Source organism: Trachypithecus francoisi, unplaced genomic scaffold (genome assembly GCF_009764315.1).
Source record: "Trachypithecus francoisi isolate TF-2019V2 unplaced genomic scaffold, Tfra_2.0 Lachesis_group8, whole genome shotgun sequence".
In the NCBI taxonomy this organism is placed as follows: Eukaryota; Metazoa; Chordata; class Mammalia; order Primates; family Cercopithecidae; genus Trachypithecus; species Trachypithecus francoisi.
Genome location: NW_022681473.1, coordinates 100399672 through 100423419, shown reverse-complemented (window position 1 = coordinate 100423419; position 23748 = coordinate 100399672). Strand labels below are relative to the sequence as shown.

At 41.1% G+C, this 23748-nt stretch overlaps 1 protein-coding gene across 4 annotated transcripts in view; it reads left to right on the top strand.

Annotated features, from left to right (window-relative positions):
• RDX (radixin) overlaps positions 1-23748 on the top strand; it is a 102050-nt gene that overhangs the window by 45572 nt on the left and 32730 nt on the right. For all 4 annotated transcript variants that reach the window (XM_033204414.1, XM_033204412.1, XM_033204415.1 and 1 more), the window contains 3 exons: positions 10943-11073; positions 21842-22002; positions 23257-23349. In XM_033204414.1, the coding sequence (XP_033060305.1) occupies positions 10943-11073; positions 21842-22002; positions 23257-23349 (385 nt within the window). The remainder of the gene's footprint in view (positions 1-10942; positions 11074-21841; positions 22003-23256; positions 23350-23748) is intronic.

Here is a 23748-nt window from a genome sequence, read left to right as displayed (position 1 = left end):
ATATGGGCAAAACCCAGAAGGAAGGTCCTGGCAAGGTTGGGGTGTTAAGGTTTTGTATCTCAGTTTTTTATTTTATTGAGGGTTTGAATGTTAGTGTCTACTAGGCCTGACTTGCTAACATAATAGCAGCACTCTTCTCCAAGGAAGAGACAAGTGCCTCCTTTTTCAGCTATAAGCAAGTCTAGGGCTCGCCTGTTTTGGGCAGCTACTTAGGCTATTGAGGTAGTTCGGCGCTGCAGGGAGGCCAGGCTTTCAGCTGATTCCAATAACTAGAGGGAGGACAACAGCCCGTTTTTTTTTTTTACGGGGGTGGCGTAGTGGCATGGAAAGTTGCTGGAAAAGCTCTGCTACTTCTGCCTGGCTGTATAAAGTTAGACTGAGGACCAAGGACACGGGGACATAGAGGGATCAGTTAATGGCTGTATGGTTAAGAGTTTTAGAGAGAGATCAGTTGCACGAGATATAGCCTTCAATGGGGGCTGTGTGGCCTCCATTGGGTGCCTGAGCATGATTACCTCAGGATGAATTTGGAGTTGAATAACGGAAAGGAAGGATTGGGCAGTTTGGATTTCTGGTATAGTGGCGCCTGGAGTGTAAGTGAATTGTGGGATGTTTGACCAGTTGTGTTGAAGGCCATGGGCAGGGGGCTGCCACTAGGTGGGGGCCTTCTAAAGCCTCACAGAGGAAGCAGTGGGAGAGATTGGTTATATTCACAGTGTAGGTTAAGTCTAGCCTTTGGCAGATAAGTGCGAGCCATGAGAAAGAGGTCTCTATTGTGTGGAGAGAAGTTTGATAGCCTTAAGGAAGGCAACTGGCAGAGCTATGTACTACTGAGTGTGTTCGGCTGTCTTGTGGCCAAGTTTCAGTGATGAGAAAAAAATTGCCATACAGTAGGCGGACTAGCAAAGGTCTGAGTGAATGAGTGAAACAGCAATATAAGTATAAAATGAGACTTCATTTTCCGTGTAGTCACGGAGTGTCCCTTGCCACTGGAGATGTTCAATGAAGGTTAGGAGATGGGAGAACCACTGCTCTGGACTATTGTCTGGAGGTAGATCTGGATCTGGGGTTATGTATTGAAAGTCTGATAGGTTTATGTAGAAGATGGTGAGAAAGCGAGCTAAGCGCCAGGGGTCAGGGAGCATGAACTAGTTAAGAAAGTTTTGTAAGTTTGAGGCGAGTGGGGGAAAGTTGAACTGATGTCCACTGATTGTTCCCGGTGGGGGCCCTCTTTAGCTGGGAGATATGAATCCAATGCGTGTGTCCTAGGAGTTTTGCGGCTGTATGTGTAGACAGGAGGACAATGTATGGGCCTTTCCACCTGGGCTGTAAGTCTTTGGCTTGGATATCTTTTATGTATACTTGGTCTCCAGGACTGAGGGAGAGATGTGGGTTGTGAGAGAAGGCAAGCTTTTAAGCGGGTGAAATGAGTCGAGATTAACTTGGGGTTGGACAAAGGCCCATGTGGGGTTTCTTTAACTGCAGCGTGTAAAGGTTTGGCTAGGATTCCAAAATTGGGGATCCAATGTCTGAAGAAACCTATTAGACCTAGGAAGGATTGAATTTCTTTTGCATCTTGAGGGGGAAGAAGGTTACGTATTAGGGCCATGCGGTCAGTAGTTAGTGACCGGGTTGTTGGGGTGATTTCAATTCCTAAGTATATGACGGTTTGGCAAGAAATTTGGGCCTTGTGTTCAGATACTCTATAACCTAATGAGCCTAAATGGTTGAGGAGAGTTGCAGTGTCTAGAAGAGAGTCTTGTTTGGTAGGGCTACAGATTAGGAGATCATCTACATACTGCAGAACTTTGCTCTTTGTGAGAGGGCAAGAGGCAAGGTCTTTCGCTAAGGCCTGACCAAAGAAATGGGGGGCTGTCCCGGAACCCTTGTGGGAGGACTGTCCACGTCAGTTGAGTGGAGGTATGTGTGTCTGGGTCCTCCCATGTGAAAGCAAAAAGGAACTGGCAGTCTGTGTGTAGGGGTATAGTAAAGAAAGCATCCTTAAGGTCTAGCACAGTAAAATAAGTAGAATTGGTGGGGATATGGGACAGAAGGGTGTAAGGGTTGGGAACTACAGGGTGCGTGGGACGGGTGGCTTCATTGACTAGCCTAAGATCCTGTACTAACCTATACGTTCCGTCTGCCTTTTTAACTGGAAGTATTGGAGTGTTACAGGGGGAATGTGTGCGGACAAGAATATGTTGGCTAAGTAGTCGCGTGATAATTGGCTTTAAACCTTGTAGATGTGTCGGAGAGAGAGAGAATTGGGGGCGGTTTGGGAAACGAGTGGGATCTTTGAGCTTGACGAGAACTGGTGGGTGGTGGGCAGCTATGACCGGGGTGGAAGTGTCCCACACTTGAGGGTGTACAGAAATAGGGAAGGTGGGGGGTGGGGGCGACATAGGAGGAGCCTGTGCACTTGCACAAAGCATGAGCAACAGGTCATGAGGGGGTTGAAGGGGAGTGGATGAGTTGGTGGGAATGTATATGGAGGCCTTTAAGGTGCTTAGGATGTCTCGGCCTAGTAAGGGGGTAGGGCATGAGGGTATAATGAGGAACGAGTGCGCAAAGTAGTTGTTGGCCAGGCAGCAACTAAGGAGTGGAGTTTTTCGTGGGGTGGATGGCTTTCCATCTACTCCTACTACAGAGATATCGGATGGAAGGCTAGGTCCAGAGAAGGACGGCAAAACAGAATAGGTAGCCCCGCTATCTATTAAAAAATTAATTGTCTTACCCGCTACCAGGAGAGTTACCCGCGGCTCGGCGAGGTGATGGGGGTCCCCGAGTCTCGGCACCTTCAGTCGTCGTTGTCGTCCAGATGTAGGAGCTGGAAGGAGCTCCCAGGATCCTGGGAAAGGGGGTCACGTGGAGACGCAGCACCTGTTCTCAGGGTGGGGCAATCAGACTTCCAGTGTCCTCCCTGCTGGCAAGCAGGGCAGGGGGTTGCTGGTGGACGAGGCTTAGGACATTCATTGGCCCAATGTCCTGACGCCTTGCACTTATAGCAAGGCTGCGTTGGGGCTCGGGGACCTTGCGGACACCTGTTGGCATAGTGTCCTGCCTTGCCGCACTTATAGCAGGCTCCTTTCGTAGCCTTGGAGTCTGCGGAGTGTGCACTCTCTGGCCTGGGGTTACGACTGGGCTGTAAAGCCGCTGCTAGGAGCTGGGCCTTCTGTTTGAGGCGTGCCTGTCGCACTGCCTCAGCCGTCTCCTCTCTGGAGTTATAGACCTTAAAGGCTAATTTAACCAGATCTTGTATTGGTGCCTGAGGACCATCCTCTACCTTTTGAAGTTTCTTACGAATGTCAGGAGCTGATTGAGAAATGAAATAAGACGCCAAAATGGTGGCCCCTGTGGGGGAGGCCGGATCTAACTGGGTATATTGGGTTAGAACCTCAGTCAGCCTATTTAAGAATGCGGCTGGATTTTCTTCTGGATTTTGTATAATTTCTTTTAATTTGTTAAAATTTACAGTTTTGTTTGAGGCTGTTTGCATACCAGCCAACAAACACTGAACCATTATGTCTCGCCTACGGCGCCCAGGCTGGTTTGCTTGGTAGTTCCAGTCTGGGTCTGCCGAGGGGACTGCTTGCTCCCCTAGTGGGATGGTGGCATCAGTTAAATGTAGTTGGTTGGCGTGCTGCCTGGCGGCCGCTAGGATGCGCTCTTGCTCCTCAGGGTTTAGGGTGGAGGTTAGGATAACCTGGAGGTCATGCCAAGTTAAGTCATAAGCCTGACAAAGATACCTAAATTCCTTTATGTAAACGGTGGGATTAGCTGAGAAATCCCCTAAACGCTTTTCAATTTTGGAAAGATCGGCCAATGAAAAAGGGACATGTACTCTGACTACCCCCTCCGCCCCAGCCACCTCTCGCAAAGGTGCTAACACTGTAGGAGGGTGTGGGGCAGGAGTGGAGGCATCAGCAGGGCACTTAGAGCGGGTGTGTGCAGAGACAGGAGACTCAAGACAGCCAGTTGGGTGCCCCGAAGGAAGCACGGGACTGAGTGGATTACTAGTAGGTAAGGAAGAGGAAGGAGGAGTCCGGGCGGAGGGAGGAGAAGTATAGGGCGGAAGTGAGGGAAACCCTAGATCCTCCGGCTGAACAGAAAGGAATGAAGACTCCTCTTTTTCGGGTTCCTGTGAGCCGGCGTCCTTGGCTAGCATAACTTGGCCGAAGAGCACCGGCTACACAGGTCGGGACGAGAGCGTAAGGCCCAAAAGCCTTGTATGTACGTAATTTCAGACCACTTGCCTAACCGCTGGCAGAAATTGCTGAGGTCGGTCAGAACATTGCGATCTAGGGTGCCCTCCGGTGGCCACTGAGACTGATTGTCTAGTTTGTATCGGGGCCACGCCACAGTGGAAAGGAAAATTAACCGCTTCCTCCTAAGGTCTTGTTCAAGCTGTAAGGTTTTTAAATTGGCTAGGAGGCACCCCAAGGGAGTGCTCTTTGGAAATTTGGACTGGGGGTTTCCCATTTGTTTCCTCTTTACCGACAACAATGGACCCAATGGACATGGGAATGGATCCCTGCCTGGCTTCAAAGCGTCCTTTGGAACCAGCAGAGACAGACGAGAGGCTCTTGAAGCCTAAGTGGAGATTACCTTCAGGCGGACGTCTCCGTCCTGAACGGGTCTCCCGAGCCACTTGGTGGCTCCAAATGGACCCCGGACCTGCGCAGGATTTCTGGCCGAGGGAGGTAAAGAGGAGACAAGGGCACTTACCCCAGAGAGGCCGTGAGAGTGAGGGAAGCGGGTCTCAGGTCCTGGTCCGTCTGTGGCGTGGAGCGAGGAGGAGGAGGAGGCTCCCCAGGCCCTGGGGGCCCCGAGGAGGGGTCTCCTCCCGGTTCGGCACCAACTGACTTGTTTTTCTAAGACCACCAGAGCGGGCGCAAAGGAACCAGCGACTAGGCAAGGGTAGGAGCAAAACTGCAAGTTTATTTTGGTCACCTAGCTTCAGGGGAAGAAGGTGGGTAAGGAGAGGTCTGTTGGCCTCCGGCAACTGAGGCCCACAGAGTTCTCCATGCTGCCCTCGGACGGAGTTCCGGCAGTCCCGACCGCAGTGGGGAAGCTGGGAAGTCCGCGCGTGGCACTGGTCCGCAGCGGCTTTTCTGGGAGTGGGAGGGCGATAGGCGGGGCACGGGCGTGTCCGGGGGCGTTCCGCAGGTGCGACCAGGTAAATCTTGGTCTCTTCAGATTGACGTCACCTGGCGCATGCCCAGTTGGTCTGCACCTTCCCGGGCGTCGGCTGCATTTTCGCGCGCGCGGGAAAAGTTGGGGGGGGGGGGATGAAGAACCCGGAAGTGCACCATCTTGCCTCCGCTCATCCAAACAAAATCTTTATGGAACAACGTGATAGTTTTAGAAATAGAGTAGGTCCTTAAAAACAAATTGAAGAGCCCTAAACATACATATTTTAAATATTGGATATAAGGTACTTTGTATCTAGTAATTAAGGAAGCCATCTGCTAGATACCGTTTTGTTACTATATTTTTAGGTTTTATATTGAATGATTTTTTTTTTCTTATTCAACAACTGTTATGTGTAATTAAGAGATTTTATTGATTTTTACCTATTTTGTAATATTAACTCAAATTATCTGCCTTGGAGAAGTTAACCACATAACAAAACATTTTTTATATGGGTATGAAGCTTGTCAGTAATTACTGATCCCACTATTAAAGATACTAAGTTGGTGAGCTGAGCATGGTGGCATGTGCCTGTAGTCCCAGTTGCTTGGGAGGCTGAGGCAGGAGGATTGCTTGAGCACAGGAGTTTGAAGACAGTTGGGGCAACAGGCAACATGCAACATAGTAAGATCCTTTCTCTTAAAAAAAAAAAAAGGTAATGAGTTGGGTTGTTAACTTTGATGGGCTCTGTCCTTTTTTATTGTGGTCATGTGCTTTAGCATTACATTGTGGTTCTAATCTTAAATGCTTTTTAAAAATACTCTTTATTGGGCTTTACTTTCTATACAGTAAATTCTTATCCATCATAGCCTTGCATTTGCTCTGTCAAAGGGAAGACTTCTTTTAGTTTCTACTTAATTTTTTTTTTTTTTAAGTAGAGACAAGGTTTCTCCATGTTGGTCAGACTGGTCTCGAACTCCTGACCTTGTGATCTGCCTGCCTCGACCTCCCATAGTGCCGGGATTACAGGCGGGAGCCACCGCGTCCAGCCAGTTTCTACTTAATTTTTAAAAATCATCTTAAAGCTTTCACTGTCTCTTTAAGGTCTTCTAGCATGAGATAAATGAGGAATTACTTTTTGTACAGTTCCTGTATCTCATACTCATCACTCTGTATTATGCCTAACTGTTTTGCTCATTCATAATGTTGGTATGTTATTTACATTCTCAACTTACTATATTTATATGTCCTCTATTTCATGGCTTATAGAGGAGTACTGTGTGGCTTCTAGTACAGGTAGTGAGTTTACTTAGTATCATTTAGTAATGGTGCTATATTTTAGTTACTCTAAGGCTTAGATGGAAGTGGAAGACTTAAGGTTCTTTTTTGGCACGATAATCCATAGCCCGGATAAATGTTAGCGTTCTTCATTAGTAAGCATTTATTGGCTGCTTTATACTCAGTTGCAATTCAGTAACTTTTATTCAGTTTGAAAGCCTAGGAGGTACATTATTCTGGTCACCTAGGAATTGGCAGTCTTTCAGAAATGACATGCTGAGTCATTTATTCCCTGCTTTATGGGTCAGAGAGAGAGAAATGGCAACTGTATGTGTGGAAACAATTTGGATTAAGCCCACTGGCAAAGTAGCCAGCAGACATACCTGGGAGAATGCTCAGAGGTATGCTGCCTGTGCTGCTAGACTCTCTTGGGGAAGAACAATAGTTGGGAAAGAGTAGCAAAGAGACCTCTTACCCTACAATACTTTGGTATATTTGGCTATATTTACTCCCTATAATTTTCATAACTTTGGGGTTTTTTTGGCAATGAAAATGACCTTATACACGATGGGTGGTTATTACATGTAGTCTTTGCTCTTAAATTATTTGCATCCTAATTGAATTATGACTCATAATTTTTGCACGTTTTTGTATGGCTAAAATTGTTTCCACATGTAAAAACTGAAAGCCCCAAGTTTACAGTTTAGAGTTACATACCCAGGCACCAATTGTAGGTTAGTTGTGGGAGTTTCTGCATCAAGGCTGGCTAGTGTCATACAAAGAACACAGGCTTTGGAACTAGATAAATCTGAGTTTGACTACTCTCCTAACACTCATCAAACAGGTAATTTTGAGCCTGTGTTTCCTTGCTGTTAATATGAAAATAATATTTTTACCTTTAAGGGTTTTCGTAAGAAAGCATGACAGTGGTATACAGGCATTTAGCAAAGTACCCGATATAATAAAAAGTAGACATTATAGTAATTCCTAATATTATTATAAACTAAGTTGGATATGTTTTTAATATTCACGGAAGAAAAATGTAATTGAACCCGCTTGATCTTTAAAAAGTAAGGTATCCTAAAGTAATTTTTTGCATGTTAATACAAGGAATAATAGTTTATTAATGTTATTTATGTCCTTGAAATAGAACAACTGCGTTGAAATGAGTGTTTTCAAACCCAAACTCCAAATAAAAATATCCGCATCTATTGTTAGAATAATCACAAAAGACTTTGTGAGGAAAGTGGGACTAAGGCTTGAAGGTTAGAGAGAGGGAGAGATGTTCAGAAGAAGCAGCCAGTATAGACGAATATGTAGAGATAAAAATATTTGTGATGTGCCTATGGGCCAGTGAGGTCCTCTCAAATGAACAGCATTTGGGGGAGCAGCAAGATCTTCTTGTTTCGTAAAGGAGACAAGACAGACCTACAAAAACTAGGTATCACTGAGTAATGTAAAGCGTTGAAGGCATTTGTATTATTTGAATGAAGTGTTGGCTGGAGATGGCTATAGTCAGGGTAGGATTCTTGTAAAATGTGAGATACGAGCCTCACAGAGTACAGTAAACTACAACATGTTTTAAATATTATTATCAGGTTAAGTATCTGCTACATACATACTGCATTTTTCAATAGGAAGACCATTCACCACTCCCTCCCAATCCCAACTTGCATGTGGCCAGATTATCTTGATTCTCTTTTTGTGCTTCCATATCTCCTTCACCTCCATCCCTGAAGAACAAGTGAAACATCAGTAGGGAAAAGGTAAATAAAACCAGCACATCCATCTCCAGAAAGGGCCATATATGCCAAAGCTGGATCTGAAAGGCTCTTAGTTGGTGGAATATGATGGTAGCCTTCTGGTTGAGATCTGGTTTGCAGTGTTAAGTCCTCGAGAATTGTCTTGGGACTTTGGGAAAGGAGTAGGGGGAAGATAGTTGGCTTGGGAACTGTGGCAGAACTGGATGTGTTTGCATAGAGGCTGGGGAGTGGTTGGGTAGTCTAATCAACATCCTAGGGTGGCAGACAACCTGGCATGGAAAAGAATAGCTTTTGGCCATACTAGCAATTACTTGAAAAGTACTGTGCTTTTGCTTCTTTAGCTTTCATACAAAGCCTGATGTTTTAGCTATCTGAAGAATACAGAAAGGTCAGCAGCCGCTGTGGGGGCCACCAGGCCTCTCTTTTGCCCGGAGAGATTGGGAAACACAAACTTTCCCTTAAACTCATGTCTTCGAGAAGTGTGGAAGCTTGTAACTCCTTAAATCTCTTTGCCTGTATATGCTTTATCAATTGAAATAGGACGAAGAGAAAGAGGTGAATGTCCTGCAGAGTGAGCCCAAGTACTGGGGTTAGGAATAGTTATTGGCTCTTCCTCCTTGCTGTTGAGAAAGTACCTCATAGGCATAGGGAACTCCAGAACAGAGATGGAGCTTCCCTTGCATGAATGACCACCAGGCCCTAGTTTTTTGTTTTTTATTTGGCAGGGTCGTGCTCAGTTGCCTGCCAGGCTGGAGCACAGCGGCGTGATCATAGCTCACTGCAACGTTGACCTCCTGGGCACAAGTGATCCTCCCATCTTTGCCTCCTGAGTAACCAGGACTGTGGGTACACACCACCATGCCTGGCTAATTTTTTATTCTTATTTTTAGAAGAGATGAGGTCTCGCTATGTTGCCCTGGTCTTGAACTCCTAACCTCAAGCAGTCTTCCTACCTTTGCCTCCCAATGTGGTGGGATCTTAGGCATGAACCACCATGCCCAGCCCCTCTAGATTCCTAAATGGTGGGAGGATTCATTAAACTAGCAGTGAGGTGTGGTGACCCTTCATGTTTTGACTTGGTGCACTAAGAGGTCACCATCAGTGTCTGACCTCTTGCTGACTTGTGACACCTCTACTTGTTTGCCCCAAAGGGGAGCTCTCTTTCTGTTTTAGGGGCAAATGGGTATCTAGGAGCTGCAGGAATTTTAAAATTTAGGTTTATAAATAAGGGAGAAATCTTTGATAGCAAAACTTTGCTGATAAGTTTATCAGAGACTACAACTTGAGAAACTACAGGGTTTTGTGCTTGAAATTCAGAATTGACAGCAGCTGGCAATGCTGTCTTTTTGTGGAACATTAAAGCATACTCAGGTAAGTTTCAGAGATGGAATCATAACTGATTTTTTAAGTTATTAAAGTAGTGATTTGAATATTGATTCAACCTAAGTAAATAATATTGTCTGATAAGAGTTTCCCCACGTGACTTTCATTTCTGTTTATATTTTTGGCCCCCAACATAGATTCTGACCCATGGTAGTCTCTTGGTAGATGTTTGATGAATGAATTTGGCAGTATTATTTAAAAGAAACACTCTCATCAGGCCCATGGCAGATGCCGCTAAATGATCAAGGCATTTTTCCTACTGAGCTCTGATGATATTTTTTAAGATCATTAGCCACCTACTATCATTCTAATGGAATTGTGAAAGGAAGTGACATTGATTTGTCGTCTTGTATCTAGGCATAAATGGGTACTACCCAAGAAACTAACTTGGATTAATTCGTTTTTAATGATTGAAAATTGTTGCCCTCCCTGTTGTAAGATACATGCCTTTGTTTGCTCCCTTCAGTCCTTTATTATTTCCCCAGTGGAGGGCTCCTGTTAATCTAAAGATGGCATTTTTGGGGGGCATGGCAACTGTGTGATTAACTCTTTTGGTGCTGACATTTAATTTGTTGTCAGAGTTCATCCCATATGCAAATGGTAAAATCTAATTTTTCCCCCACTAAAGTGTGCCATATAAGCATGTTCTATACACAGGGATGTATTTGACAGTTATACTTTACTAGCAGTTTTGTAAACTCATCCTTTGAAGATGTTCCTAAATGTCTAAGTTTTTAATATTTTTAAAAAATAGTCTCAGTGGTCTTTATCGTGAACCCACAATAAGTAATACATTGGAACCCAGCACATTATATACATACATGAGTGTATGTATGTTGTAGTCCTGTACTTTTAACTATATATACTATTTTGAACACAAGTATAATACAATGAAAACTCTGTTAAAATATTTATGCTGTCATTTCTTCTTAGTCGATTCAGTTAGTTCTTAGGGTTCACGTGAATAATATTTCCAATTATTACTATTTTATTTCAATAGTTTTTGGAGTGTAGGTGGTTTTTGGTTACATGAATGGGTTCTATCATGGTGAATTCTGAGATTTTAGCGCACCTGTCACTTGAGCAGTGTACACTATACCCAATATGTAGTCTTTTGTCCCTCACCCCACTCCCAACCATTCCCTCTCAAGTCCCCAAAGTTGATTATATTACTCTGTCTTTGCATCCTCATAGCTTTGCTTCCACTTTATAAGTGAGAACATATGGTATTTGTGTGTTCTGAGTTACTTCACTTAGAATCATGGCCTTCACTTTCATCCAAGTTGCTGCAGAAGACATTATTTTGTTCCTTTTTATGGCAGAGTAGTATTCCATCACATGAATAATATTTCTATTAGTTTGTAACAGCAATTGCAATTCCTTTTAAGGGCACAATTAGAGAATGAAAAGAAGAAAAGAGAAATAGCAGAAAAGGAAAAGGAAAGAATAGAACGTGAAAAGGAAGAGCTAATGGAACGTCTGAAGCAAATTGAAGAGCAGACAATTAAAGCCCAGAAAGGTAAAAGCTTCTTTTTGAGAATGGATTAAAAATTATTATTGCTCTGTTGTCAGATGGTGGTATTTTTTTTACTACTCTTATACTTTATTTGTTATATAGGACAATTGTGTATTTAATTGCCAAATTAATACTTAGTAGAATCACTTCATAAACATGTTTCACGAAGACAGATTCATTTAATATAGTGCTGATGTTACTCTTAAACACGCAAATATTTTTCTTAGCTTTTTATTTTAAACATGCAAATATTTTTCATATGTATTCTTAAATAATTGTAAATGACTGTATATATGGGCTCTATAAACAGAAAACACATATCCAATACATTATGGCATTTAAACAAAAATATGCAATGCTTTATGGCTGTATAAATAAGGCATTTAAGTAATTTAACGTAATATAAGCTATTCTGACTATATGAACTTTTTTGGAACTCAGTTCCTAAAAAGGTTTTATTTTATTCTACTAGAAAATACACAACACAGAGACATGTTATTTTGTTTGTTTGTTTTTGGTAATATGTTTGGAAGAACTTACTTCTTAGGCAATATATAACCAAAGTGTTACTGTATATAGAAAGGATACACTGGATTTATAATATGTGGTTTATATTAAGTAACTTTAGGATATACTACTTTCACTCAGCAAATAGTGGAGAAAGCAAGAAAAAAAAGTATTGCATGAATAAAATGTTCTTCTCTCTAAGCAGCAAGCTCTCAGAGGTAACATGAAGCCTACACTATTTATAAAAGCTCTGTTTAATAACCTGCTTTCCTGCAATTGGTAAAACAAGCTATTCAGTTCTGTTGGAAATAGCCAACACAGATTGAATATCCCTTGTTTAATGCTTGGGAACAGAAGTATTCCGATTTTGGGATGTTTGCATTGTCCTATTGAGCATTTCAAATCTGAAAATCCAAAATCTCAGCTTTTTTTTTTGAGAGACACAGTCTTGCTCTGTCATCCGTGCTGAAGTACAGTGGCATGATCTCGGCTCGCTGCAACCCTGCCTTCCAGGTTCAAGCTGTTCTCCTGCCTGAGCCTCCCAAGTAGCTGTTATTACAGGCGTATTCCACCAGGCCCAGCTAATATTTGTATTTTTAGTAGAGAGAGGGTTTCGCCATGTTGGCCAGACTGGTCTTGACCTCCTGACTTCAAGTGATCCACCTGCCTAGGCCTCCTAAAGTATTGGGATTACAGGCGTGAGCCACCATGCGTGACCCTGGGCATTTTCTTTGAATGTCATGTTGGTGCTTAAAAAGTTTTAGATTAGGCCGGGCGCAGTGGCTCAAGCCTGTAATCCCAGCACTTTGGGAGGCCGAGACGGGCGGATCACGAGGTCAGGAGATCGAGACCATCCTGGCTAACACTGTGAAACCTCGTCTCCAGGTGGCGGGCGCCTGTAGTCCCAGCTATTCGGAGGCTGAGGCAGGAGAATGGTGTAAACCCGGGAGGCGGAGCTTGCAGTGAGCTGAGAACCGGCCACTGCACTCCAGCCCGGACGACAAAGCGAGACTCCATCTGAAAAAAAAAAAAAAGTTTTAGATTTTGGAGCATTTCAACTTTCAGATTTTTTGGATTAGGGATACTCAGTCTTTAGTCTTATTTAAGATATATTTTGATTTCTAACACCAGCCTGCTGTGGTGGAGACATACTCTTGAGCAATGAGTAGAATAATTGTAAGGGAGAGTAGCTAGAGGGGAAAGCCACAAAAATTGCTATAAATGCACAAGCTGACTGATCATTTCAATTCCAAGAGGATTAGAAAAATACTTCTAGGAGAATAAATAGTTAGTAATAACCTAGGTTTTATTCTCACTCATTGGAAGACTCACTTCTCAGAGCCATGAAAGCCCTAGAAACTAATTCAGCTCAATGCCCAAGGGTAGTAAAGCATTTGTTTTCAAACCACAACTCAGGGGCAGAACTCGTTTCTTGAATTGCACTTGGTGCTGTTTCTGCCACCCTAGGTACCTTTTTAAAAAAAATCGATCAGAAAAGACATTTATGAAGTGTTCCTACTTTGTGCTGCATTCTAGGAATACGAAGATTTAGCATAGATGGGAGTAAAGCCTGTAATTGACAGAAATACATACATAAACATATTAATAAAGTGAGATAATGTGTGCTAAGTGCCATGTGAATAGTATAGGCAATGCTCCTAGAGGAAGAATGCTGTAAAAAATGTGGATTGTACTGAAATATGTTAAAGTTTAAAAACATTACTGATCTGATTTTAAAGAAAATATTAAATCATGGCACTTTATCATTGATATGTTTTCTGGAGAAAATAGCTATTTAAATCTTTCAATCTCATTTAGGGTATATAATAAAAATGTTAATGATTTACAAGTTAAGAAGCACTAGAGAATATAAAGAAGAAAGAATAGAAGAAAGAATATAGAGCATTCCTACCAAGATAATTTCAAATCAGTCATCTTAAGGCAAAGGACATCCAATTTTTAAAAAATTTCTTCTAATAAAGCTTGCCCAGGCTGTCCTAAAGTCTGCACGATTGTCTTGTAATTTATGCTAATTCTCATACAAATTCAGTAACTTTGGCCATATCTCAGTTGTGATTTAATAGACCAATTTGTAATTTTTTATTTAAGAAGAAACTTTTTTATACTTACTGTAATTTTATTTAAATTTTTAAATTTGAAGTCATTATTTTAAGTGAATCATTAATTAATGATTAATCAGGGTCTCATAATTAATCAGGGTCTTTTTCTGTTGCACAGGGTGGAGAGCAGTGGTGTGATCAAGGCTTACTATAGCCTCAAACTCCTGGGCTCAAGTGATTCTCCTGCATTGGTGTCCCAAAGTGCTGGGATTATAGGCATGAGCCATTGCACCCAGCCTTATAGTTGTATTTTTTAAAAAGCAAAAATTTGGCCAGGCGTGGTGTCTCATGCCTGTAATCCCAGCACTGTAGGAGACTGAGGCGGGCAGATCACTTGAAGTCAGGAGTTCAAGACCAGCCTGGCCAACATGGTGAAACCCCATCTCTACTGAAAATACAAAATTAGTGGGTGTCTGTAATCCCAGCTACTAGGGAGGCTGAGGCAGGAGAATCACTTGAACCTAGGAGGCAGAGTTGGCAGTGAGCCAAGACTGCACTACTGCACTTCTGCCTGGATGACAGAACAAGACTGTCTCCAAAAAAAAAAAAATCATTGAAGTAGAGAGAGAGTAATATACATATTTCTCAAGTATGAGGCTCAATTTTTACAAAGTGAATTTATTCCCATAAGTGCCCTGAACATGATAGAGAAATTATCTGCCCTCAGAGTCTCCTTTTTTCTTTTAACCCCAAATGTGATTTCTGTCATTCTGACTTATACCATCATATAGAGCTTAGTTTTGTTTATCGTTTTCTAATAGCTTTGTTGAGATATAGCTTATAATTTACATACCATGTAATTACCCATTTGAAGTATGCAGTTTAAGGGTTTTAAGGGTTTTTAATGTATTCACAAAGTTGTACAGCTATCACTATAGTCAATTTTAGAACATTTTCATTATTCCAAAAAGAAATCCCATACCCATTAGCAGTCTCTCCCATTTCTTCTCACTACCCCTTCCCTTTGCTCTAGACAACCACTAATCTTTCTCTAAAGACTTGTCTGTTCTAGACAATCATATGAATGGAACCATGCAAAATGTGGTCTTTTGTGACTGGCTTCTTTTGTTTAATATAACATCTTAAAGGTTCGTTCATATTGTGGCATTTATCAGCACTCCACTCTATTTTTCTTTTTTTTTTTTGAGACGGAGTCTCGCTCTGTTGCCCCAGGTTAGAGTGCAAAATGGCGTGATCTCGGCTCACTGCAACCTCCACCTCCCAGGTTCAAGCAATTCTTCTGCCTCAGCCTCCTGAGTAGCTGGAATTACAGGCACCTTGCCACCACACCCAGCTAATTTTTGTATATTTAGTAGAGACGGGGTTTCCCCATGTTGGTCAGGCTGGTCTCGAACTCGTTTTACGGATATGGTATATTTTATTTATTTGTTTGAAATCTGATGTTTTTGATTGTTTCCACTATTTGACTAAGGTGACTAATGCTGTTATGAACATTTGTTGTGTAGGTTTTTGTTTTTCATATGTCTTCGTTTCTTTCGGGTGTATACCGAAGGAATGGAATTGCTGGGTCATGAGGTAACTGTGTTTAACTTTTTGAGGAACTGCCACATTGGTTTCTAAAGTGACTGTACCATATTACATGCCCACCAGCAAGTTTGATTTCTCCACATTTCACCAATACTTGTTAATGTTTGTCTTCTGGGTTATAGTAATCTTAATGGGTGTGAAGTGGTATCTTAGTTTTTATTGCATATCTCTAATACCTGGTGACATTGAGTGTCTTTCCATGTGCTTTTTGGACATGCATATTGCATGTGTCCCTTTTGTTTTGTTTTTTTCTGAGACAGTGTCTTGCTCTGTCACGCAGGCTGGAGTGCAGTGGCATGATCCCAGTTCACTGCAGCCTCAGTCTCCGAGGTTCAAGCAATTCCCATGCCTCAGCCTCCCGAGTAGCTGGGATTACAGGTGTGCACCACCACGCTCGGCTAATTTTTATATTTTTAGTAGAGACAGGGTTATACCTTGTTGGCCAGGCTGGTCTCCAACTCCTGGCCTTAAGCGATCTGCCTGCCTTGGCCTCCGAAATTGCTGGATTACAGGCCTGAGCCACTGCACCCAGCCATGGATCAGTTTTTATTCCTGTTACTAATGATTGAAAGTACGTTTGCTCTATGCCCTTACCACTTGTTCCACTAGTTTATTGTTAGGGTTTGGTTTTGTTAGCCATTCTGGTGCATATATAGTGAATATACAGGTTGAGTAACCCTTATCTGAAATACTTGGGACCAGAGGTGTTTTAGATTTCAGGTTTCTTTTTTTTTTTTTTTTAATTTGGGAATATTTGCATTATACTTACTGGTTAAGCATCCCTCATTCAAGATTCCAAAATCTGAAATGCTGTCCCTTTGAGTGTCATGCAAATGCTCAAAAAATTGGATTTTGGAGTAATTTGGAGTTCAGATTTTTGGGTTAGGATACTCTGTCTGTAGTTATTTTCTTGATTACCAGTGATGATAAGTATGTCATGCTTTTCAGACCACGTGGTCTCTGTCCCAACTATTCAGCTCTACTATTGCAGTGTGAAAGCAGCCGTGTACTATAATACCTAAACAAATGAGGATGGCTATGTTCCAGTGAAACTTAATTTACCAAAAAAAAAAGCATTAGATTGGGTTTACTCCATGAGCCATAGTTTGCTAACTCCTGTATTAACTCAGTTAATTGGAGAGGAAACAGCAGAAACCATTTATGGAATATATGACTGTTAAAAACCTTCCTTTTTTAGAAGAGACTGGAGTAGACCTGATGTTTTCAGAGTTCATTTTAAATGTTTTTTAAAACTTACACTTTTTTTTTTTTTTTTGAGACGGAGTCTCGCTCTGTCGCCCAGGCTGGAGTGCAGTGGCCAGATCTCAGCTCACTGCAAGCTCCGCCTCCCGGGTTCATGCCATTCTTCTGCCTCAGCCTCCCGAGTAGCTGGGACTACAGGCGCCCGCCACCTCGCCCGGCTAGTTTTTTGTATTTTCTAGTAGAGACGGGGTTTCACCGTGTTAGCCAGGATAGTCTCGATCTCCTGACCTCGTGATCCACCCCTCTCGGCCTCCCAAAGTGCTGAGATTACAGGCTTGAGCCACCGCACCCGGCCAGAAACTTACACTTTTATACAATTCTTAATATACCACAAAATACTATGCCTTATCTGTCATTTTTCAAATGGACCTTTATTACAAAAAGCTGATAAAAATGAATATTGGGGAATGTTTCAAAATTTAACTTTGTAACCCAGACTTGTTTCTCTTTTGCCTCATAGAACAGAAACAATTTTTATTATGTTTTATTATGAGAGAAAATAAAGCATTGAGGTTTTTGGCTTTTAAAACAATTTTTTTTATTTTTATTTTTTATTTTTTGAGACAAAGTCTTGCTCTTGTCCCCCAGGCTGGAGTGTGATGGTGCAATCTTGGGTCACTGCAACCTCTGCCTCCCGGGTTCAAGCGATTCTCCTACCTTAGCCTCCCAAGTAGCTGGGATTACAGGCGCCTGCCACCACGTCTGGCTAATTTTTGTATTTTTAGTATAGAGACGGGGTTTCACCTTGTTGGCCAGGCTGTTCTCAAACTCCTGACCTCATGTGATCCGCTCGCCTCAGCTTCCCAAAGTGCTGGGATTACAGGTGTAAGCCACCGTGCCTGGCCAGTTTTTTGCCTTTTTAAGTAATGTAGTTCGTTGATACAAAATATATTGGGAATGTTGTGCAGCCATCACCACTATCCAGCTCCATAATTCTTTTCATCTTGTAAAACTAAAACTCTGCACCCATTAAACAATCCCCATTTCCCCGCTCCCCACAGCCCCTGGCAACCACCATTCTACTTTTTGTCTTTATGATTTTGAGTATTCTGCCTGTATAAGTGGTATCATACAGTATTTGTCTTTTTGTGACTGGCTTATTTCACGTAACATAATGTCCTCAAGGTTCATCCACGTTGTAGCATATGTCGGAATTTCCTTCCTTTAAGGCTGAATGATATTCTATTTGTATACTACATTTTGCTTACCTGTGTATCTGTTGATGGGCACTCAGGTTGCTTCTGTGTTTTAGTTATTGTGAATAATGCTGTTATGAACATGGATGTTCAGATACTGCTTTGAGACCCTGCTTTCAATTATTTAGTTATTTGTTTGCTTGTTTAGACAGAAGATAAAACCATGAGCTTTGTGGGTGTTGTTTTATATATCAGTCAATCAGATGAAAAGAATTAATCATAAGAAAAGTTTGAGGCTGGGTGCAGTGGCTCACACCTGTAATCCCAGCAGCTGGGGAGGCCAAGGCAGGTGGATCACCTGAGGTCAGGAGTTTGAGACCAGCCCGGCAAACATAGTGAAACCCCGTCTCTACTAAAAATACAAAAATTAGCTGGGTGTGGTGATGCACGTCTGTAATCCCAGCTACTCAGGAGACTGAGGCAGGAGAATTGCTTGAACTTGGGAGGTGGAGGTTGCAGTGAGCTGAGATTGTGCCACTGTACTCCAGCCTGGGCAACAGAGTGAGACTCCATCTCAAAAAAAAGAGAAAAGTTTGATAGGCCAGCTTGATTGTCTAAATTTTAGAAGGCAGATTCTAAAATGAGTAATCCTAGAATTTAGCTATGGTAACATACAGTGCTGTGTACATTTTATAGCCAAATGGCCACATAGAATTTTTATATTATTTATTTTTTATTGAGGTAAAATGTACGTATATAATACAGAACATACACATCTTTACCCTTTTTTTTTTCCTTTTTTCTTTTTTTTTGAGACAGAGTCTCACTCTGTCGCCCAGGCTGGAGTGCAGTGTTGTTATCTTGGCTCACTGCAACCTCCGCCTCCTGAGTTTCAGTGTTTTCCGAGTAGCTCCCGAGTAGCTGGGGTTACAGGCGCCCGCCTCCACGCCTGGCTAATTATTTGTATTTTTAGTAGATACAGGGTTTTGCCATGTTGGCCAGGCTGGTCTCGAACTCCTGACGTGAGGTGATCTGCCCACCTCGGCCTCCCAAATTGCTGGGAGTACAGGCATGAGCCACCACGCCCAGCCATCTTTACCATTTTTAAGTATACAGTTCAGTAGTAATAAATACATTTATATTCTTTTTTTCCTCCCTTCAGTTCCCTCCACCCACTTCCTGGCCTTTGGTTACCACCAGTTTATTTATCTTTATGAGATCCACCTTTTTAGCTCTGACATATGAGTGAGAACATGCAATAGTTGTCTTTCTGTGCTTGGTTTATTTCACTTAACGTAATGGCTTCCAGTTCCATATTGCTGCAGATGACAGGATTTCATTTATTTTTGTGGCTGAATAGTATTCCATAGTGTGTATATACCACATTTTCTTTATCCATTCATTTATTGATGGGCACTTAGGTTGACTTAATGTTTTGGCCATTGTGAATAGTGCTGCAGTAAACATAGGAGTACAACTATCTCCAATGTATTGATTTCCTTTGTTTTGGATATATACACCCAGTAGTGATATTGCTGGATACTATGGTAATTCTGTATTTTTAGTTTTTTGAGGACTGTCTATAGTGTTCTACAAAGCGGCCTTACTAAATTGCATTCCCACCAACAGTGTATGAGTGTCCCTTTTCTCTACATCCCTGCCAGCATCTGTTACTGCCTTTTTTTTTTTTTTTTTAAACAGAGTCTTCCTCTATCGCCCAGGCAGCCTTCACCTCCCGGGTTCAAGTGATTCTTAGCCTCTGCCACCCAAGTAGCTGGGATTACATTCATCACTATGCCCAGCTAATTTTTGTAAATTCCAAAGTCCTGGGACTTACAGATGTGAGCCACCTTGCCCAGCCTTGCCTGTCTTTTTGATACAAGCCATTTTGACTGGGGTGAGATGATATCTCATTGTGGTTTTGATTTCTATTTCCGTGATTATAGTGTTTAACATTTTTTTCATATAGCTTTTGGCCATTTGTTCGTCTTTTGAGAAGTGTCAGTTCAGATGTTTTGCCCATTTGTAAATGAGACTATTTGGTTTTCTGCTATCGAGTTTGAGCTCTTTATATATTCTGGTTATTAGTCCTTTTTTAGATAGTTTGTAGACACTTTCTTCTGTTCTTTAGTTTATCTCTTCATTTTGTTGGTTGTTTCCTTTGCTGTACAGAGCTTTTTAGCTTGATACAATACCCATTATCTCTCTTTACCTGTGCCTTTGAGATCTTACACAAAAAACCTTTACCTAGACCAATGTCCTTTTTTCACTTCTTTGGGTAGATTGATTCCTAGGTGTTTTACCTTTTTTTTTTTTTTTTTTAAGCTATTGTAAATGGAATTGCTTTCTTGGTTTGTTTTTCAGATTGTTTACTGTTAGTGTATATAAACGGCTACTGATTTTTTTAAATTTTAGTTTTTAAGAAGAGATGGTGCCTTACTCTGTTGACCAGGCTGGTCTCAAACTCCTAGCCCACGCAATCTTCCCACCTTGCCCTTCGAAAGTGCTGGGATTACAGGCATGCGCCACCATGTCCAGCCCTGATTTTTTAATGTTGATTTTGCAACCTGCAACTTGACTGAATTCATTTATCAGTTCCAGCAGTTTTTTTTTTTTTTTTAGTGGGATCTTTAGGTTTTTCTAGGTATAAGATCATGTTATCTGCAAATAATGTTAATTTGACTTCTTTCCCTCCACTTTGGATAGCCTTTATTTCTTTCTTCTTTCTTCTTCCTCTTCCTCTTCCTCTTCTTCTTCTTCTTTTTTTTTTTTTTTGCCTAATTGCTGTGTTTTTTGTATTATTTTATTAAGAATTTAAAACCTAACCAATGAGTCATTCTTCTCCAACCCTCTCAAAACCTTCCAAATGTTTTGTTTTGTTTTTTGTTGTTGTTGTTTTTGAGACAGAGTCTCGCTCTGTTGCCCAGGCTGGAGTGCAGTGGTGCAACCGTGGCTCACTGCAGTCTCTGCTTCCTGGGTTCAAGCGATTCTTCTGCCTCAGCCTCCCCAAGTAGCTAGGATTACTGGGATTACAGGCGCCCACCACCACGCCTGGCTAATTTTTGTATTTTTAGTAGAGATGGGGTTTCACCAGGTTGGCCAGTCTGGTCTCAAACTCCTGACCTCAAGTGATCCACCCACCTCGGTCTCCCAAAGTGCTGGGGATTACAGGCATGAGCTACCACACCCGGCTTAAAACCTTCCAAGTCTTAACTGCAATTACTTAACTAGTTCTGATCAAGACCAACAAAATTAAGGACAGTAAGTAAAAGCTCATAAGTTACAGTTAGCTATCAAATTTCATGGCATACAGATTTTCTTAGTATACAGTAAGGGAGAATCATTCTTTGTAGGACCTTGTACTGTCTTAGTAGGTGACATGTTGTCTTCTGTCACAGGGCTTAAATAATTGTCAAAATAATATTTAAAGTTAGAACTTTTAAACTCTCTTAAAAATTTATTTTCCTTTCCTGTTCAACTCATTGGAATAAGAGAAGAGATTTGATTTAGTGATCTATACACTTAAGGATTAAAATTCATGTTATTTATCTCCCAATATTACTTATCTTCATGCTGTAGGAAGTGATATATACCAGTAACTCACATTTTTCAATAATTCATATAATTCACATCAAAATTCCTATTTTTGAGTCAGTAAATACTGTTTTCAATCTTAATTTCTTGGATTTACTTATTAGTTTAGGTAAGTAAAAACTTAATGGAAGTGTTAAAAATGTATTATAGATTTCTGAAACATGGCAATTTGTTTACTGAGGTCAAAACTTTAGATGGAGAGATTATTTTTTAAAAATAAAATAAAGTTATGTGCTTGTAGCCTTTTTACATAACTTGAATTGCAAAAGATTTTCATTTCTCTTTAAAAATTATTAGGCTTTTGCCAAATTAGAAATGAGGTATAGCGCCTGTGTAGTCCTAGCTACTAGGGAGACTGAGGTGGGAGGATTGCTTGAGCCCATGAGTTAGAGGCTGCAGTGAGCTATGATTGTGCCACTGCACTCCAGCCTGGGCAACAGAGCGAGACCCTGTCTCAAGAAAACAAAGAGGTACATACGTATTTACATATATGCTAATTTTTAGAAACTGAACAGATTTGATTTCTTGCTACTATTTTAGCTTCTTTTGATAATGAGAATGTTTGGAATTAATCACTGTTGGGGGAATACATATATTTCACAGAACTAGAAGAACAGACTCGAAAAGCTCTAGAACTGGATCAAGAACGAAAACGAGCAAAAGAAGAAGCAGAACGGCTTGAAAAAGAGCGTCGAGCTGCTGAAGAGGCGAAGTCTGCCATAGCAAAACAAGCTGCCGACCAGATGAAGAATCAGGAGCAGCTAGTAAGGAACTGTCTTCTTAGAGAAAAAGTTTAAATAAAAGCATAGAGTGAACCCTCTAAAAAGAAAAAACAAAAAGCAACCATTTTGTGCTTTCTGGAAAGCAAGCCGAAAATAACATGTAACTTAATAACAAAGTGTGGACAAAAACCTAAAAATTTTATTTCTGCCTAAACAAAAACCTAAAAATACAAAAGAATAAGATATTTTTCTGTAGATTATTTGTAAATGGAGTCTATTGTCAGCAAAAGGTTCTGATTCACTTTGACATTGGACAGGTTCCACAGTAAGTCAGTTGGCATCTTTTGCTTTAGATAAGTTAATATAATATGTTATAGTTCCTATGAGATAACTATAGGCCATAATTGGTTGGGGTTTTTTGTTTATGTAGTGGACTTGCAAATAACAAGGTATAAGCATGTTACTTAAAAGATCCTGGATTTAAATATTAGTTCACACATGCTACTTGCTATGTATGTGTCTTTGGGTCTTTCTGAGCCTCAGTTCCCTCCCTTTGAAAAGAGGAATGATGGCCGGGTGCAGTGGCTCATGACTGTAATCTCAGCATTTTGGGAGGCTGAGGCAGGAGGATCACCTGAGGTCAGGAGTTCAAGACCACCCTGACCAACATAGCAAAACCCTGTCTCTACTAAAAATACAAAATTAGCCAGGCACAGTGGTGCACACCTGTAATCCCAGCTACTTTGGGAGGCTGAGGCAGGAGTATTGCCTGAACCCAGCAGGCGGAGTTTTCGGTGAGCTGAGATCGTGCCACTGGGCTCCAGCCTGGACGACAGAGCAACACTCCGTCTGGAAAAAAAAAAAAAAAAAAAGGAATGATACTACCTGTTAGGATTATTGGGGAATTAAATGAGATGATTTGATAAAGTGCCATTTAAATTATATAGTATTATATAAATATATTTTCTCTTTTGTAGACTTTAACAAATAGTTTATTGATGAAAGTTTTTTTAAAAAAGCTTTTAAGTTACACATTTTAAGTTCCTGCTACTGAAAGCAGGATTAACTGCTTGTCTGTAGAATAATAGTAATCTTTCAATTTTGTCTCCTCCTTAGCTCATTACTTCAAGGACATATTGTAAATAAGCTATTTGAGATCTTAAGAAATACTGTATTTTTTTAAATGGAAGACTGTCTAAGAAAAACATAAACAGCCTAAGCATGTACATTAAAGCTTTGTTGACTTACAAGATTATTCAAAATATGTTAATCTTGGAATTATATTATTTACTTTAGGCAGCAGAACTTGCTGAATTCACTGCCAAGATTGCACTTCTAGAAGAAGCCAAGAAGAAAAAGGAAGAGGAAGCTACTGAATGGCAACACAAAGTAATCATTTGTTCATTTACTAGCTTTTATTGGATAGCTTTTGTACCCAGGATTATGCTGACTTTATAGAGATGAATATAAGTTACTGTCATAATTTAGAGTGGGAAAAATACTTGTGTATGTGTATTGTAAATATTTATCTACGGATATAAACCAAGTACTTTGGGAACACAGAAGAGGTGATTAATTTCTGTGGGGACCAGAGAGTTGTTGGGAGACCCATATACATTTAAGCTCGGTCTTGAATAATGAATTAAATTTTGGGGGTACGAAAGATTGGGACGTAAGATTGGGAATAGTTAGAGACTGAAGAGGTGGCCATTCCAGACAGAGGGAACTGAATGAGTATATGAAGTATGAATGTATGTAATAGATTTGAGGATAACCAATAAGCAGCCG